This window comes from Pyxicephalus adspersus, chromosome 10 (genome assembly GCF_032062135.1).
Source record: "Pyxicephalus adspersus chromosome 10, UCB_Pads_2.0, whole genome shotgun sequence".
NCBI lineage: Eukaryota > Metazoa > Chordata > Amphibia > Anura > Pyxicephalidae > Pyxicephalus > Pyxicephalus adspersus.
This window is the reverse complement of record NC_092867.1, coordinates 42,473,642-42,491,981: the sequence shown is the minus strand read 5'-3', so window position 1 is coordinate 42,491,981 and position 18,340 is coordinate 42,473,642. Positions and strand designations below refer to the sequence as shown.

The 18,340-nt window shown below is 37.4% G+C and overlaps 1 protein-coding gene across 1 annotated transcript in view; it reads left to right on the top strand.

Moving 5' to 3' along the window:
- Window positions 1–18,340, top strand: part of KCNMA1 (potassium calcium-activated channel subfamily M alpha 1) — a gene marked incomplete in the record, with an annotated part of 294,379 nt that overhangs the window by 265,378 nt on the left and 10,661 nt on the right. Inside the window, 7 exon segments of the mRNA XM_072424926.1 lie at window positions 832–1,024; window positions 10,221–10,334; window positions 12,116–12,199; window positions 13,854–13,984; window positions 15,591–15,785; window positions 16,599–16,717; window positions 16,889–17,113. Coding sequence (XP_072281027.1) covers window positions 832–1,024; window positions 10,221–10,334; window positions 12,116–12,199; window positions 13,854–13,984; window positions 15,591–15,785; window positions 16,599–16,717; window positions 16,889–17,113 — 1,061 coding nt within the window.

Genomic DNA, 18,340 nt, shown 5'->3' with positions numbered 1-18,340 from the left:
TTTCTTACTCTACTGAAAAAAAAAAAAACATTCTATTTATTTTTGTGCTACTGTTGCAGAATGTCCTTTTTTGCTGTTTTTATAAACCTTGTCACTGTGACATTGAGATGAAATCTCTATAATCAAGCCCAGGTTAGCAGGAAGAATCCATATCTAGTTGTAATCCTTCTCAACCCTATTCAATAGTAGCAAAAAGGCTTTGGTTGAGTGTATACTGTAAGGATAATCTTGATAAAATTATTTAATCACTATATTGTTGATCACACACTGTCAAATGATCAATAATGGTCTGTGTTTAACATGCTTAGACATGTGTTTATTTTTTTTATGGTAAACTTTCTAGCATTAATTCAGTTTGTTGAGCAGTTGTATCTGATCTCAATTAAATATAAGTTTTATCCAATACATTGATTCCATGGTTTAGCTATGTAGGTTTTATATTATTATATTTATATTATTATTTCCCTGTTTATTCTAAAAATTATGCAGACCACTTGTTCCTCAGTATTTCAATGTCACAGTAAGATTATATATCTAGCAAAAGGGTGCAGTCAGCTGGCTGCAACAAATGCCCTGCAGACTGCCCTGGTCCACCCTTGTATGGTCACACATGCATCTGAAGCAAGGTGACATAGTCGTGCTGAATAGTTTTCTGGTGCTCAGTTCAGGAGAGTTATGTTCTACTCTTAGAATCATTAAAATGTCCACTGTGGCAAAAAGACAGCAAATATTTCTCTACGAGATTAGATGAATATATAAACTACTCAGTTATTATGATCTGGTAATTCCTACATTTCTCCTCCCTTTTTGCTTGTTGTATATTTTCCTCAGGGCACGCCATTAAGTCGAGCTGATCTAAGGGCTGTCAACATTAACCTGTGTGACATGTGCGTTATTCTGTCAGCCAATCAGAACAATATTGATGATACTTCACTTCAAGACAAGGAATGTATCTTGGCATCTCTCAACATCAAATCCATGCAGTTTGATGACAGCATAGGGGTCTTGCAAGCTAACTCTCAAGGTAAGCTATCCCCTCTTTCAGTTGGCAGCACAGCCCAGAGCTGGCACAAGAGATATCCCTCATTCAGCTACACATAGATCTGCTTTTTACTTGTGACATTGCTTAACTTGCTGATGTGTTTGATGTGTCTCTTGGAGCCAATTCACAGAAGAAGATCTGCACAAGTGCAGCATTAAGCCACATAGGGAGTAGATGTGAACAGCCAACACATGCTGCTGTTTTAACTGTTCTAAATTAAAGTTGCAAGTCCAAAACAGATATCTCACACATATAATAATTTTTTTTTTTTTCTATGACAGAAAAGTATATGTTGTACAGACAGCTACATAGTATACTCTCCAGAAGCCAAAATATCTCTATGGCCTGTTCAAAAAGTTGTGAAATATATGGCATACTATGTTTATATGCACAGATACCCAAATCGTATTTTTACAGTATTTATTCGTACTACTCTTTGTGCCCACAATGTGCCTACACCTGTGATGTCATTTATTTAGTAGAATGTTTTGCTATGGAGTATACACTACAGTGTAAAATGTTGGCTAGGCCACGATGTGCCTAAAATTATAAATGTGCATAGTGGTAACAATAAAAGGTGACTGTGATAAAGATGAAAAAAAAAATTTAAATGTGATAAATTTGAAGGAAAAAAAAAACATAGTGCACACTGTGCTGGGTGTATCACAGCTCAAATATGCCTAAAGCTTTCATATTTGGGTATATATTCTGCTGCAGAAGTGTTTTCAACTAACCATGAATATTTACTCCCGGCACCACTGTTCCCCCACATTCAATTCTGGGCGCTATTGTTCTCCCCACATCCTGCTGGACACTTTTGTTTATCCCCCTCCCCCTAGACACTACTTGTTTGTTTTCCTAAACCCCACTCTAGGCATTCTTGTTTCCCCCTCAACCCCTAGCTGAGGGTCAACACACCCCCATTTTTTTGGCACAACACTCACTGTGCACTATTGTTCTACTAAATCCCTCCCTGGGTACTTTTGTACCTCCCCTTGGGCACTATTATTCTTCTTAACCCTTTGACGGGCCCTTTTGTTCTCCCACATCCCTTACTGGGCACTGCTGTGTCCCCTCATCCTCTCAGGATTTTTACTGAATCAAAAGTATAATTTATTACACATTACCCCCCCCCCCCCCGCTTCCCCCACTTTTTAGATTGTAAGCTCTTCTGGGCAGGGTCCACTTTTCTCCTGTCTGTATCTGTCATTTGCAACCCCCATTTGCAAAAGTTTACCTTCATTTGGTTCAGTCTCTTCTTCTGGTCTTCAATAGCGGTTACAAAATTTTCTAGCCTTAGGCTACGTTTTATTTTTGTCACTAGGATCTTTCACGATCTTTCACAAAAGACTGAAAGATGCATGAAGGAGCGCTGTACATACAGCTCCAGTCTGCTCTATGGAGAAGGGAAGGGGGGACTACAACAGAGCAGCACCCTCTCTCTCTCTCTCCCCTTCACTTGTATTATATATATATAAATATATATATATATATATATATATATATATATATATAATATTTATTTATTTGTATTTCATTCTTCGTACGTGGATCCACCAGAACGCATCCATGAATGATGTCATACAAGCGCTGTACACATGCCAGATTCTCGTCCATTACCAGGTGTGAAGCGATAATTGGACATGTGTACATAGCAGCCTTAGCAGATGGCTGCATAGGTGAACTCACTGCTAATGATGAGCTGCATTTGAACAACAGTATTATATGTGAGTTGGATTATATCGAGGACCAGTCATTATTTAAGTTTTTTGTACCTTCACCATGTATTTAGAGATACAGCCCTTTTCCTCCAGTTTCTTATTGCTGTTATATGTAACATGTAAATTATATGTGTTTTATATATATATATATATATATATATATATATACAAATATATATACACACACACACACACAGTTAGGTCCATAACTATTTGGACAGAGACAACTTTTTTCTAATTTTGGTTCTCTACATTACTACAATTAATTTTAAATGAAACAACTTAGATGCAGTTGAACTGCAGACTTTCAGCTTTAATTCAGTGCATTGAACAAAAAGATTGCATAAGATTGCAAATGTGAGGAACTAAAGCCTTTTTTTACACAATCACTTCATTTCAGGGGCTCAAAAGTCATTGGACAATTGACTCCAAGGCTATTTCATGGGCTTGTGTGGGCAATTCCTTTATTATGTCATTATCAATAAACAGATAAAAGGCTTTGTGGAAAGTTTTGCTGTGAACAGACAACATGCGGTCAAAGGAGCTCCCCATGCAGGTGAAACAAGCCATCCTTTAGCTGCAAAAACAGAAAAAAACCCATCCAAGAAATTGCTACAATATTAGGCTAAGCAAAATCTACAGTTTGGTATATCATGAGAAAGAAACAAAGCACTGGTGAACTCAGCAACGCCAAAAGACCTGGACGTCCACGGAAGACAACAGTGAAGGATGATCCCAGAATCATTTCCATGGTGAAGAGAAATCCCTTCACAACAGCCAACCAAGTGAACAACACTCTCCAGGAGGTAGGCGTATCGATATCCAAGTCTACCATAAAGAGAAAACTGCATTAAAGTAAATACAGAGGGTGTACTGCAAGGTGCAAGCCACTCATAAGCCTCAATAATAGAAGGGCTAGATTGGACTTTGCTCAAAAACATCTAAAAAAGCAAGCACAGTTCTGGAAAAACATTCTTTGTACAGATGAAACCAAGATCAACCTTTACCAGAAAGATGGCAAGAAAAAAAGTATGGAGAAGGCGTGGAACAGCTCATGATCCAAAACATACCACACCACATCACCTGTAAAACATGGCGGAGGCAGTGTGATGGCTTTGGGCGTGCATGGCTGCCAGTGGCACTGGGACACTAGTGTTTATCCATGATGTGACACAGGACAGAAGCAGCCGAATGAATTCTGAGGTGTTCAGAGACATACTGTCTGCCCAAATCCAGTTAAGTGCCGTCAGACTGATTGGGAGGCGTTTCATATTACAGATGGACAATGACCCAAAACATACAGCCAAAGCAACCCAGGAGTTTATTAAAGCAAAGTAGTGGAATATTCTTGTATGGCCAAGTCAGTCACCTGATCTGAACCCAATTGAGCATGCATTTCACTTGTTGAAGACCAAACTTCAGACAGAAAGGCCCACAAACAAACAGCAACTGAAAGCCGGTGATGTCTATAAGTTCAAGACTACAGGCTGTCATTGCCAGCAAAGGGTTTTCAACTAAGTATTAGAAATGGACATTTTATTTTCAGCTTTTTAGTTTGTCCAATTACGTTTGAGCCCCTAAAATGAAGCGATTGTGTTAAAAAAAAGACTTTAGTTCCTGACATTTGTATGCAACCTTTTTGTTCAGCCCACTGAATTAAAGCTAAAAGTCTGCAGTTCAACTGCATCTGAGTTGTTTCATTTAAAATTAATTATTGTGGTAATGTACAGAACCAAAATTAGAGAAAAGTGGTATCTGTGCAAATATATATGGACCTACATGTGTGTGTGTGTGTGTATATATATATATATATATATATATATAATAAAACCTAGTCTCACTAGTCTCAGCCTTGATATCAGCGATATGAACTGATATATATTGCATTGTATTGCACAGAAACTATATACTTGGCTGGACCATTGTAATTTCCTTGAGTTTTTTAAAACAAATTTAAACGGCTATTATTTAATGAAACAGCAATGAATGTACCAATTTTTCCACACCATCAGCCACTTCAGCAATAAACATAATATAATCTATGCTTTCAAGTATGGTAAAAAAAACAACTTTTTACTACACTTCTTTATGTCTTTTAACCTATTCAAGATAGATTTTGCACATCCTGAGAACCACGCAAAAAATATAGAAAACTGCTGCTTTCACCCAGGAGCAGCAAACTGCATTGCAGGTCAACACAATTTTATATGTCACCCTTGTGTTCACATTGGCAGTGTCTTTCTTCCTCCAGAGGGGGAAGAGCAACCACACAAACAGAAGCAGCATGTTGTTTCCAGGACCTATGCTGCAACCCCAATGCATGTGTGTATAATGCATGCACAAAATAGTTCTCATCTGCTCCCATTAGGTTGAATAGGAGTGGTTGGAAACATGGTTGAGCTTGCTGTACACCCCTGCAGTTCAGTTAAGCACCTCTGAAAGAGGCCTTAATGCTCTACCAGCTGTACTTCCATTTTTCGAAAATGTTTTAACGCTAATAAGAACATAAAATGTTGCCTTGCAGTGCAAGGGTTAGGTGATCAGGAGAGGAGGCCTGCAGGAATAAAGGAGCAAGGTAAGTAAAAGTCCTTCTTAGTCTGTCACCAAAACCCAAAAACAAGTATTTGCCCTTTGCAGTGTGGGAAGAGTAGTTAGGGTAGTTGTTTTCCTTTTTCTGTGGTTTTACTTACCAAGTTATGATGTAGATGAGTTTATTATACAAAACCATATTTAAAGCACATTTTAATGTCATTTGACATTACCACAAACAACTATTATGATTTCTTTCTTACGTATATCCACCATTATCCATCAAGTTCATTTTAGGTATTTCTATAATGAAGATCTTATTCAAGCAACTTTAGCCGACTTCTGTCGTTCCATTTAAAGGCAGAAAAAATGACACAGCCGCACAAGTCTTTTAAGAAAGTTAATTATACAGCAGCAAAAGCAAGCATCACATTACTGTTATGAAATATTAAATCGGTATCTTTCATTTTCCCAGATGCCCTGGAGATAAATACACTATATTTAATGCTCCCCTTTCAACAGTTTTACACACAAAAATTTATTGCAAGTACCCATGTTCTTAACACCCACCATACTCTCTTTATTTCCTGCTATTAAGTCAACCTCTGAACAGCCAGACAGTCCGACCCCTCTGTAGGTGAATGGGTTAAGAATGCAACATTTTTCCATGCAGTGCTTAGGTAGACAACATTTCTATATTGCTCACTTGGGACCGCAAGCTGAGAAGCATCTTTACAATGATAGATCACTCTTTAACCATATTAAGCTTGATTGTCTGTGCACACAATGTAGAGGTATAAAATCCCCAAGCTTCCCTCTGAACGGTTTTATAAATATTTAAGCCCAACTTACGTGCCTCTGGATATTAAAACATATTTTACAGTAACACACCCACACACGTAAAAACACAGAAAGGGCCCTACGTGTAAATATTACATGGGGCCATCTTCTCCACCCTGTTATCATGGCACTTTAATGAATACATAATTTCACACTTCACATTTTATTGGAAACAGCCTTGGTGTTCTGTGTAAGCATAAGGCATAGCTAGTTGGTGTGACAGGAGCAGTGTGGAAAGCTGTTTTAATGATCTGCTGCTTTAATTATACAAACAGGGATGTTTGGCGAGAAGAGTCCTTTTGCCTGAACTTTAGACTTTAGGCAAAAGGATTCTGTCTCTTGTGCCAAGATGAAGGTCCACCGCAAACAAAGGAAAGCTTTTATTTTCCAGTAGTTACAGTAACATGCTTGTATTGTTTTGGCTTGGCTGTGCTTTGGCTGTAACATTTGCATCCTGGGTGAATGGAAATAGAGAAGTACTGTGGCTACAGATTATCTATCTGCAACATATACACACACACACACATATATATATATATATATATATATATATATATATATATATATATATATACACAAATCAATACTTACAGTAACTACTAAAAGGTTTTCACATTATTCCAAAAGAAAACCTATTTCAGCCATTTCTATGGAGTAACATAGATTCTATTAACTACTCTTTACTAATATTTATGTCTACCATGCTTGTCCCATCTCAGATAGAAACTGTATGGCGGGTGATGTTGTTTTAAATGTAAACTACTGGAGATGGAAACCTCTGGAGATGGACCTACCATCACTCCAATGATCTTCCATTGATAGGGCATTCAGGTGCAATCCATGCTTGTCAGTTCAGAATCAGCCCAGAAGTTGTATAACTTATTTTTGTTGATGTAATGAGGTGCAATGTCAAACGCACACACTCCACATGATTCTAAAGCCCCATTCCAGGGCAGTAAAGGCTGTTTATTTACATATCTAATTTTAACTTCAACCTGCAATATAATTAATAACTTGGAATAGTAGGAAGGTAACATTCATTTAATATAATCGATCATGTAGTAGTAGTAGTAGAAATCCCATTTTTTGTATATTTCCCTTGTTTAATATTGGGTATTTAAAGTGAACATAGCTTCATCTTATGTACTAACTGAACATTTTTACAACTTTACAAAATCAACTTTCAATTTTATAAGTCAGTGGCGTCTACTGCTTTAGTAAATAACCTTAGCATGTCCTGATTTTAATGTTACAGTATTGGGATTCTCAGTTCCTATAGTCCTAAACTATGTAAGTAATTTTCAGCAAAGTAAATACTGTATGAACATGTCCTGCTACACAGTTTTACAGTCTTGGGATCTTTTATGACTTTGTACACACCCTGCCATTTACAGTCTTGCTTCCTTCCCATACTCAGTTATATTTCTTGCAAAGACCCCAATGTTTAAAAAAAACAAGAACTCCAGTGTAATATAAATATTAGAGTGCAAGGTGCAGAGAACACCTTATCAATACACATTTAGAAAATTTGTTCCTAATAAAAGGTAAGAGAGCCCTCTAAGAGGATAGCTGCTTACACGCGTTTTGCTTTGACATAGTTAGCACATTACCAGTACATCCCAGTGCCTGGAAGAGCCCATCATATCTCCACAGACTTCCCAGGAAATCAGATAAGGACATTATCATTAAGTCCGTGTCATTACCATGCTGCTAATCACTCCCTTAATTGACTGGTGTATCTCATTATAGTGCTTTAATTGCCTCCAGAATCAAACAAGCACAGTGTTTGCTCAGTGTTTAAAGACCTCTTAAATAATTGGTAAACAAGGTCATGCCTGCTGAAAAAATGAATCGGCATCTTTGTTAGAATCATACTGGCAGCTCAGTGTAAACATTGCTCCATGTTTGGGAATGCTGAATGAGAGATTTCCAGTTACACGTCACTCAGGCACCTCTAAAATGTCCAATCTTTCTTGGTTAAAGAACGCTCCTTGTAAAAACTCTCTGTGATCGTTATTATAGCAGCGCCAGGGGAGTGATTTCACAGGCTCATTTATAGGAATTTAATAGATTAAAAGTCCAGACTGAGGCTCACAGAATCACCCTAATCAAGTTGTAATCTGCATAATTTTCCCATAACCACCAACAAGGAATTCAGAGAACTCATATGTATCATATATGGCAGATTCAACCCATCTGGGATCTGATCTGTATTTGGCTTTTTTCAGGTAATCCCTTTCTGAACATTGTAAGTGGAATATTCTATTCACTTGCAGGTTTCATGGAGGAAATAAAATAAAGCCTTGGTTTAAAAACTTAACAGGCAGCCAAATAGAAAGTTGAAATATGTAAGAGCAAACTATTTTCTGCAAACTGATTTGTTGTTTTGTTCAGTTTCTTGTGACTCACACACCACTGTTATGCTGTATCTGTGGGAAAGTATTGTTAGTATTTCAGTATTACCACATTACTGAATGTATAAATATTATCCTTTAGTGATTGGATGTTTCTACTAAGTATTGCAGTGGTCTGAGAGAGCCATTTCAGACCTACAGCATTTTGCCGCTGACTCTACCACAATGAAAACTTGAATGAGAAGAGCTTAGTAATTATTTTTTGCATGCAGCTGCACATGGCATTGGCAGAGTCTGGCACGGTTCCCAAAAGTGACAAGTAGCTTTTAACAGTGTGCTTGAAGATTTGCACCACAGCCGCAGCTACGTGCAAATCTGGTTACCAGTGAGGTAGTGTACGCAGGAGCTGTTAACAGCCTGGTTTATGGTAGGCATATTGGTTTACACATATTTATTTCATTGTTGTATAATTTTTTTGTCGGGAACTCTGTTTTAGGGTGTTTTTCTGTCCTTTACTATAAGGCATGGGAATAGTACCTAATGTGTTTGTCCGGCCAGTATGTTTTTATTAGTTCTCTGACATCCCTTTCTAATTTTTACTTTTTCTGGAATTTTGAATTAGAATTCTGCAAAGTGCTAAATGGATTTCCAGAAAGAAGACAATTGGAGGCATAACAAAGAAAAAAAAATTTTTTTGAAAGTTGAAATTAAGATTTTTTTTTCCTTTAGTCATTAAAAACTGTTAGATTGATAACTTAATTTTAATGTTTCATATTATGTCTGTGTGTTTTAAATAGACGGATCTTATGATCTGACAGTCAAATCTGACATTTGATTAACAAAGCTGTCTTGACTAAAGAGACTCACATCAGTATTCTAAAGAATCTTAAACATTAAACGCCTTCAAGCCTTTCACTTTATTAGTTGTCATCTTATTGTATCTGCAGCCACCAGAGGGCAGCCTGTTTTTAAACATAACTTCCAATTAAGCTGCCTGTTCTGTTTCTTAGCATTCTTAAACATCCAAACTTTTCAATAGGCATTTGCAGAAAGGGGCCACTTCAGTTAGTAATAGTTTACACTTTAATATATGCTTTAAACACGGTGTTATAAAAAGCATTTGAATAGCTTGACAATGAAAAGTCCATGCTATTACATTACTGCTTACTTTTCCTTTTGATGTGGAAGCTCTATAGCCTAAATTCCATTGGTTTATACTGGGGTGGCACCTAGTGGCTTGTCCAGGAAATGCATTTGTCTCTGGCTTGACAGATCAGTGCTGTCAAAGACAGGCGGTTTGATTTATACTCAAATCAAAGTTTATTTCCACTTTTTTTCCTTATGTAAATGTAGCTACCTAAGTTTTATATTTAAAGATATACATATTTTTTCTACAATTGTAGGATGTATCTCAGTTACAAAAGTGATCAAAGAAAAGTTCCAGAAAACACAACAAGTCAGTAAATGCCTAATGCTATAATAGCCTATTTTGGGAAACAGTAAAGGATCAATAAGATCAAATTTTAAACTGGTTGTTCACCAGTCTTTCCTAGAATGATTGTTGGGGTTGTATGGAACTACTCGTAGACACATGGCATCATCAGCTGTGTAAACAAATGATTACTTTGCCATTTTGAAAGTCTCAACTTTATCCTATTAAATGAACAAAATATTTAACATCTCATTCCTTTTTTAGATATCACAATGTGATTGTTACATGTTGTTCTATTTAAGGTTTTACTCCACCTGGGATGGACCGTTCTTCCCCTGATAACAGTCCAGTGCATGGCCTAGCAAGACAGCCATCTATCACCACGGGGGCAAACATTCCCATCATTACTGAGCTTGGTAAGTAACACTGCCATTATATCGTTTATACATAACAACTGATGTGCATGAACATTACTCCATCATCCCCAAAAACATGTTTGCTGCATTTCATAAACTACATTTAGAAATAGTTTTAGGTCTCCTGGTCAAGTAATAAGAGACTAAACATCCCTGGTGTCATATACTTGGTAAAACGCATATAAAAGCAGATATACTGAGAGTACAGGAGCTATTTGTGTGCATTGAAAGGAAATTATAACTAGTAACCCTTGTAGAATAAAATTGGGTGCATTGCTCAATTTACTTTCAATTTACTATTAGTTTACAGTCTGCGTGTTAAATTCGCTCAAACTGTCCTCTCCGGTCCTCAGAATGAAGAATAAACATTGTCATTTGTTAAGTCTTTGACATGCACAAAGTAATAATGGAATCACAACCACAGCATAAATGCTTCTCTTAATCTACACAAATCACACAAAACAGCATTACATACTTCTATAATGGTACATGTTGACATTCAAAAATCCAGCAACTTCCGGACTTGAGGAGTGTTGGATTTTTGAAAATTCCAGATTTTTTTGTTATACTTACCTCCACACACAGGTTAGCCTTCCTCTCGCAGCACTGCGGACATCTGGCTCAGTTCTAGGGAGCAGGCAGCAGGGACATCTCAGTGTGTATTTAGTTTACCAAGCAGACCTAACAGCTGTTTCTGCAGAACAGCGCCAGCAAAACATTAGTGGCCAAACAGTGTACTACAGTCCCTGTATTGAACATGCTATCTGAAATTCATTCCAGGAAACTGTAGGATCTGGTTTATTGATGGCCGGATTTTCGATTGTCAACCTGTACTTCGGCCAGAATGTGTTTATTAGATTTGGATTGAGTGGGGATGGGTTATGTTCTAGCCAAGATTTATATTGCTGTGTGGAGAGGTTTTGTTTCCTTTTCTGTTCATGTAACCATTGTCACTATAGAGAGAAAATAGAGAGGAAATCCAAAATCTTATTGCTACCAGAAGAGGGGTAGAAGGGAGGAAAGCTTTTATAGGGACACCTTTTTCAGTGACAGCTGTTATCCATGTCATTTCCTATATCAAAAAAATTAAAAAAAAATTTTTAACTAATCTACATGGATATTTTTAATTGGAGTGGGCAGGAAATCAAGGCAGGCATTATGCACCAGGATTTTGCAGGTTGATGTCTCCTTGTATTGGCTTCTGTTAATATACAATCAGGTACATACAAATCTAATTCTATACATGACACCAGGTGGGTCTATGACAAATGACTAAAGTTTGTCTGGATCCCCCTGCCTGGCTGTATCTGTTTTCATGGGGCACCAGCTGGCCTTTTTTTTTTGTAATTAAATATATACAGTTTTTTTATCAGCCTGGAAACCTGGTAAAAATTATGTATATGTACTTGGGATGTTGCAGACCTAGACAATATTACAATACAATGGCATATAATATAATATAATTGCAGTGCTTGTAAGTAAACAGATGCCTTGGAATTTTGTATCTTTTATTGGGAAATTTTCTGCTTTTAACTGCTAGTCACCTCTAACATTTATATGCAATGTTTTGTATTGCATATATCATCCTTTTGTAGCAGCTTGGTGTATTGTGTCACTCAACTATGAATATGTTTGAGATACATCTGTCCTGGGTCCTTTTCCTTCTGTGTGTGTCTATCCTTTCACATGCTCTGTCCTGGAGCTGCCTTATTGCCTCACCCTCTCTCTTTTCTCTTTAAACCTCTTCTACCCTATCCCCATCTAACACTTCCACCGTTCAGCTAAGCCTGGCAAACTGCTGCCTTTGATTTCATTCAGTCAGGAAAAAAACAGTGGAACTCACATACCAATAATTACAGAGTTGGGTAAGGAGAAGTCCTTCTTCTTTCTTTACCTTTTTGTCACTGTGGTAATTATATGGCTGGCCCACTGAGAGGAGCAACCAGCAAACACAATTTGAAAAAAAAAAAAAAAGTGTATCATGGCTGACTACTGGATGGGATTTATCCCAAGAATAATTACTTGAAAAGTTCTTTGTAGGATTGAATCACTTGAACTCCCCCTGCATATGCAGATCAGATTTAACAGTGAACGTCTTGTGTTCTCTACCCACAATGCAATTGCCCTTTCTACCCTAAAAAATCAAAACAACCAGCAATGCTAAACTTTAGACCATAGTGTGTATAGTACAACATTTGTGCTAATCAACTGGATTGTGGTCGTAAACAGTGGAACCAAGTGTAGTGCTAAAAACACTGGAACACATATATCAAGACTCTTTCAAACACAGGGCAACAGCTACGTCATAGGAAGCATTTCCTCAGACTGGCCCCAATCATATGACTGGCCATCCAAAATGGATAACATTGGAGGAAAACCACTGGTGTGAAAGAGCTCTTACTGAAGGGAGTTCATCTGATGAGGTCCAATATATATCAGAATGTACTGCACTCTGGTGGTGTTGGACTGGTTGCACCCCTAAACTGTTTTTTATTGAAATTCATTCTTTTTCATTTATCATTTAGTGTTTTTAAGTGCTTTCCTTTTTTGGTGTGGGAGGAACGGGGCCTCTCCACATTATCAGTGCTTTTGGTTTTGGCTGCTTTTGTTTTGTACCTTGTGTGTGTGGCTCTAGTTTTTAAGTGAAACTGGTTTGCATCTTCTGTAATGATTTTCTGTTCATAGTTCTCACACCAACATCAGTATGACTTTGATCACGATAACCTCTGATACAGAATCTTTTCTTATACCAGAGCTGATACTTAGCTGCCTCCAGCTCCTGTTTGTCTGTCAGTATGATTGGCTGTTCAGACAAGGGAGACATGATTCAAAAGGCAAAAACCCAAGACTCCACATGCCTTGCAGCCTTTTCCTAGTGTTTGTTTCTCATTTCTGACTTCTCTGGAGTGATCAAGCTCTTGGGTTATTGAAGAGCAGATAGATTCTGCTTTTCTTGGGGGCAGTGGGAGGTTTGGAGATATACGGGATGGAAAGAAGTACAGAAACACAGGCAGCATGATAAATCCACTGCGCACACCTATTTAGCCCATTCTTTTATGCGTCTGCAAAGCTTTGCTACCCATTTGATTTATGGCTGTTTGCATACTTACAATACCCTTGAGTTTATTTCCGGCATTTTGGCATAAACAGTATATTTGATTTGCTTTAAGTAGAAGTGTACTTAGTAACCTATTCTGGTACGCAGTGTGAATTGGCTGAGACTTTAATGATCTCTATACTAGCTGCTGATTTGGAGCTTGTTTGGGGGAAAATACATACTTGTGTAAAGTTTTAGTAGCGCTGAATTAAACTTTTTACTGGCTTTTGTGTTGTAGCAATAAGAGGATGGTATTTGTTTATCCTTAGGGATATTAAAGTAAAATGATCATTCTAAGCTTTCATACAGACCAGCATGTACCAATAGAATTTTGGTGCTGTTTACCAGTAAGCGGGGTAAGGGTATTGTTGGTATAACCTGTTGTTTTCTACAAATAATGACTTTGTGTTTGTGGTTTGCAGTGAATGATTCCAATGTTCAGTTCCTGGATCAGGACGATGATGATGACCCAGACACTGAGCTCTATCTAACCCAGCCTTTTGCGTGTGGAACTGCCTTTGCCGTAAGCGTGTTGGACTCACTCATGAGTGCAGTAAGTGATTTTCTTACACATAACCAAGTCTGCATTATTGGAGAACATTTGTTATATATTACATAGTAATAAAGTCAGATTTTGTAGGATGGATTCAAATTGATTCATCTGCATAAGAGTCTAGGAACTGTGGACATCACCAATGTGCTCCATTACCTTGTGATCTTGGTATCTTCAAATTAAATTTACCTAGTGATTAATGGTTCCTCCACCAAATACCTGTCACAGATACATGTTTTGATAACTGTTGCTTTTTTTTTAATTATTATTATGATGTCATTTCAAAGTAAAGTATTTCACATGAAAAGTTTCTGACATTTACCACAATCTTCTTCACCATTGTCTGGTCAATGCACGCCACCTAATTCCTTGACAGACTGTGTAGACTGCGATCATTTAAGTTGCTGATAATAAAGCGGTCATGTGCCAATGCGCCTGATTAATATTTAACAAGCATAGTGGGCTTGGCTGTACATACACTGCCAGAATGTCACAAAGGACAGGAATATGAAGCCTTCTTACATACCCCTAGAGTTTTTTTTTTTTTTTTAAGGATACAAGCCTGTCTTCCATTTAGATGAATGTTTAATTGATACATGTTCCTGTCAGAGCAGCTGAAAGAGTTCTGAAACACCCAAGACCTTAGTCCAGCAAAGGATAATTGGCTGTGACATTAGGAAGACAAAAGCAGGCTTCCAAACCAATGCATGTCATGTCTAAAAATGCAATCAAGCTTTCACTACATCCAGTATCCAACAATTACATGTTGTCGTGCCCCTTATTAAGTTGTTCATTAGAGGAACATTTTTTGCACCTGGTCATTTTGAAATCCAGTGCAATATACTAATGTAAACCAATGAAACCAGTTTTTCATCATTTCAATGAAAATGTTCTCTTCAATGCACCTAAACTATAAATCTCTGAAATTTAGAACAGTCGCAGTTTTTTATTTATCACAAAATTTCCCAGAATTCCCCATTCATGTAACATAGAACATCAATAGCCTAGTTTATTTTTAAAAGATTTACCAGTGCCGGTAGTGTTCACTGAAAGGTATTTAGGAATGAAATGAATTTAAAACAATATATTCCCCAACTTTTCCTAATCTCTGGCTTTAGCTCAATTTGTGGGGTCATTGCAATACGTAACAAACATAAACCATAAAACCAAACCTCCAAAATTACTTCTTACACTTACCTACAAAATGCCCATAGATAGGTTTTTGGTTAACCTTTTTTTTTTACCGGACATCTTATGCCTATACAACTGCAATAAAACTTGAGTCGATTTATTCTGAAAAATTTAGTGTTTGCCAAAATGTTACACTATTACAATACAATAAATAAAATCATATTGTTGATTGCCTATCCCCGTCATAAAACTCCAGATTTCAGTGGTAATTATTAGTTAAAACTCAGAAAACCAGTTACATTTTTTTTTAAACAGAATGGGCACTCTAATATGAAAAGCTTGCAGTTCCTGCTTGTGTTTTGTTTGCTGGGTCATGAACTCGTTGAAAATGAAGAACAGATTTTATAACTCCATGTTTTCCACAGTTGTTTGATTATGACTGTATTAACATTTTTATATTTTGTCATATTCCTAGACATACTTCAACGACAATATTTTAACACTGATTAGAACGTTGGTGACAGGAGGTGCAACCCCAGAGCTGGAGGCCCTTATTGCAGAAGAGAATGCATTACGTGGAGGGTACAGCACCCCACAAACTTTAGCCAACAGGGATCGCTGTCGAGTAGCCCAGTTGGCATTGTATGATGGTCCATTTGCTGACCTTGGGGTAAGGAACTGACTAATTTTTTTATGTCAATACCTGTCTGATGGGGGCTGCCCATGAACTGGTCCAGAGATAGATTGATGGTGCTATGGTCATCTTTTAGTGTAGTGTAATATTTATAACCTACGTTATCCAATGAAGGGTAAGAAAATCTTTCTGCATTAACTGAAGTGAAATATGGCATAATAATACACTACTGCTAAGACTGAATATGCCACAAAAAACAACACTTTTCTGGAACTAAAAAAAAAAATCTGAAGAAACTCACAAAACTGGACAGTGCCTCCATGTAAGTGTGTGTGTGTGTTGGAAATCCATTTTTAGAATTTTATAAACTCTTAAGCTTTCATCTTTAGGAACTTAGGTAGGCCAATAAAAAGTTTTACTCAAATCCCAAACCTTTTCTTTATCAATTAAACAATACAATACTCCAATACTGCTACAAGTCAGGAGGAAAGCAATTATGTTCCTTATACAATGTATGATGCAGATATGGTATGTTTCTCAATTTAAATCAAAAATTGCCCTCCCACTACACTATATTTATGAGAATGTGTTGTTTCAGTAAGGCATTTCAATTCAAACCACCAATGTTTTTCTTAGAACAGAAAACATAATTTTGTACAAGCTTTGACCCAAAGAGTGCTTGTTCATTCTGAATGGTTTCGGTTTATGATATTCTTTACTTTTACACAGACTTTAAAGTACTCCTACTCAAATAACAATTTATCTGGCACTAACATGTAACAGATTTCACAAATGATGCATGATATGTAGACGTATACAAACTCTGGTTTTATGTCTTGTCTGCTGCAGGATGGTGGATGTTATGGGGATCTGTATTGCAAAGCTCTGAAAACATACAACATGCTATGCTTCGGCATATATCGACTACGTGATGCACACCTAAGTACACCAAGTCAGTGTACAAAAAGGTAAGTAGAGACCTCAGATATGGTTACTGGTAAATTATTTGCTTGTTCTGTTAGTAGCAGTGAAGTGTCTTTTGCATGATGTGTACACAACAATTTGTAAAGTTTTATAATGGCTGCGTATTAATCTTTTACTGCACGTCAGCTCGAAAAAAATCCGCTCTTGTCTTTCAGGTATGTCATCACAAATCCTCCGTATGAATTTGAGTTGGTGCCCACTGACCTCATCTTCTGCCTGATGCAGTTTGACCACAATGCCAGCCAGTCTCGTGCCAGCCTCTCTCACTCCTCACATTCTTCACACTCTTCAAGCAAAAAAAGCTCGTCCGTTCACTCCATCCCAGCTTCGGCTAATCGCCAGAACCGTGCAAAAGCTCGCGACACCCGTGACAAACAGAAGTACGTGCTGGAAGACAGACTGTGAATGGGGCAACAGTGGGGGAGGGGAGGGTGAGATGATGCATTCATAAGGGTATTACTATGAATGAATGAATCTCATTGGCCCCTTTGTAGAGCAATATTATCCCACTAGCAAAGGGGCTAATGATCTACTGATGAGGAGAGACAATTTACTATGCATTTGCTGAACACTACACAACTGCACAGGGTAAGAAAAAAAATAGAAAAACAAATACTAGGGACACACAAGACACCTTGAATGCTAGTTCTCAGTTGATTACATGCCCCAGAAACCCCTACACACCTCAGTGTGCTGTTTAAAGGGCTAGTCTTGGAGGCTGGTCTTTGAGACTAAGGAGGGGGTTTGTATAGCCAAAGAAAAGTTTCCAGAAACTCCAATAATCCACAGAAATGTAATTGCTATTGTTGACAGCCTACATCAATATGGCAAAAACTTAAACTCAGCTGTGATGCGTGACTATGTTTCCCATATGTATGTCCATTCCCTACCGCATTCATGTGAGTATTGCCGCTCTCCCCCCTGCCTCATGTACATTGTCCTTCCTCATGTATTGTAGTCATGAGTGCATGGCATTCTTTGTTCTTAATAGTGTGATGTTATGTCTTAAATTTAAAAGTCCCTTGTAGGCACCTTTTCAACAGGCAGTAAATTCACTGACTGAGCCTTTCTCACCCACAGTTAGGTTGACACGTCAAAAGCATTTTGAAAATGTATGTGGCCCCACGCAGAGCTTGGAACTTATGGATCTGTTTACCTTTAGAAGAAGCATTAACATATCCAACCCTTAGGAATGATAAAAAAAATATATACCTTCATGGTTTTTCCAAAGAAAGGATCTTTTGAGAGCTGAAACCAAACAGTATTACATAGATCAACTGCCGATTTAGCTCAATACTAGAAAATGTAAATGATGTAAAACAGAACAGGACACTTGGTGCCAGCCTAGTGGCATATTTTGTGTAAAGAGAGAAACTCTTATAAGTGACTGAAGTACAAGTTTGTCTTCTAGTGGCATACATGATTTTTATTTATTTGCGTGTCCTATCTTTTTATGTACCAGTAACAGAAACATTATAAGCAACAGTTCCTACTTTCTCAGCATCACCAAGTTACACTTCTTTTTTTTGTTAAGGTATGAGGACTGCCTCCAGTATAGCAATTTTTTTTAGCTGTTTAACATGACATTTCATCAGCATAACATAACA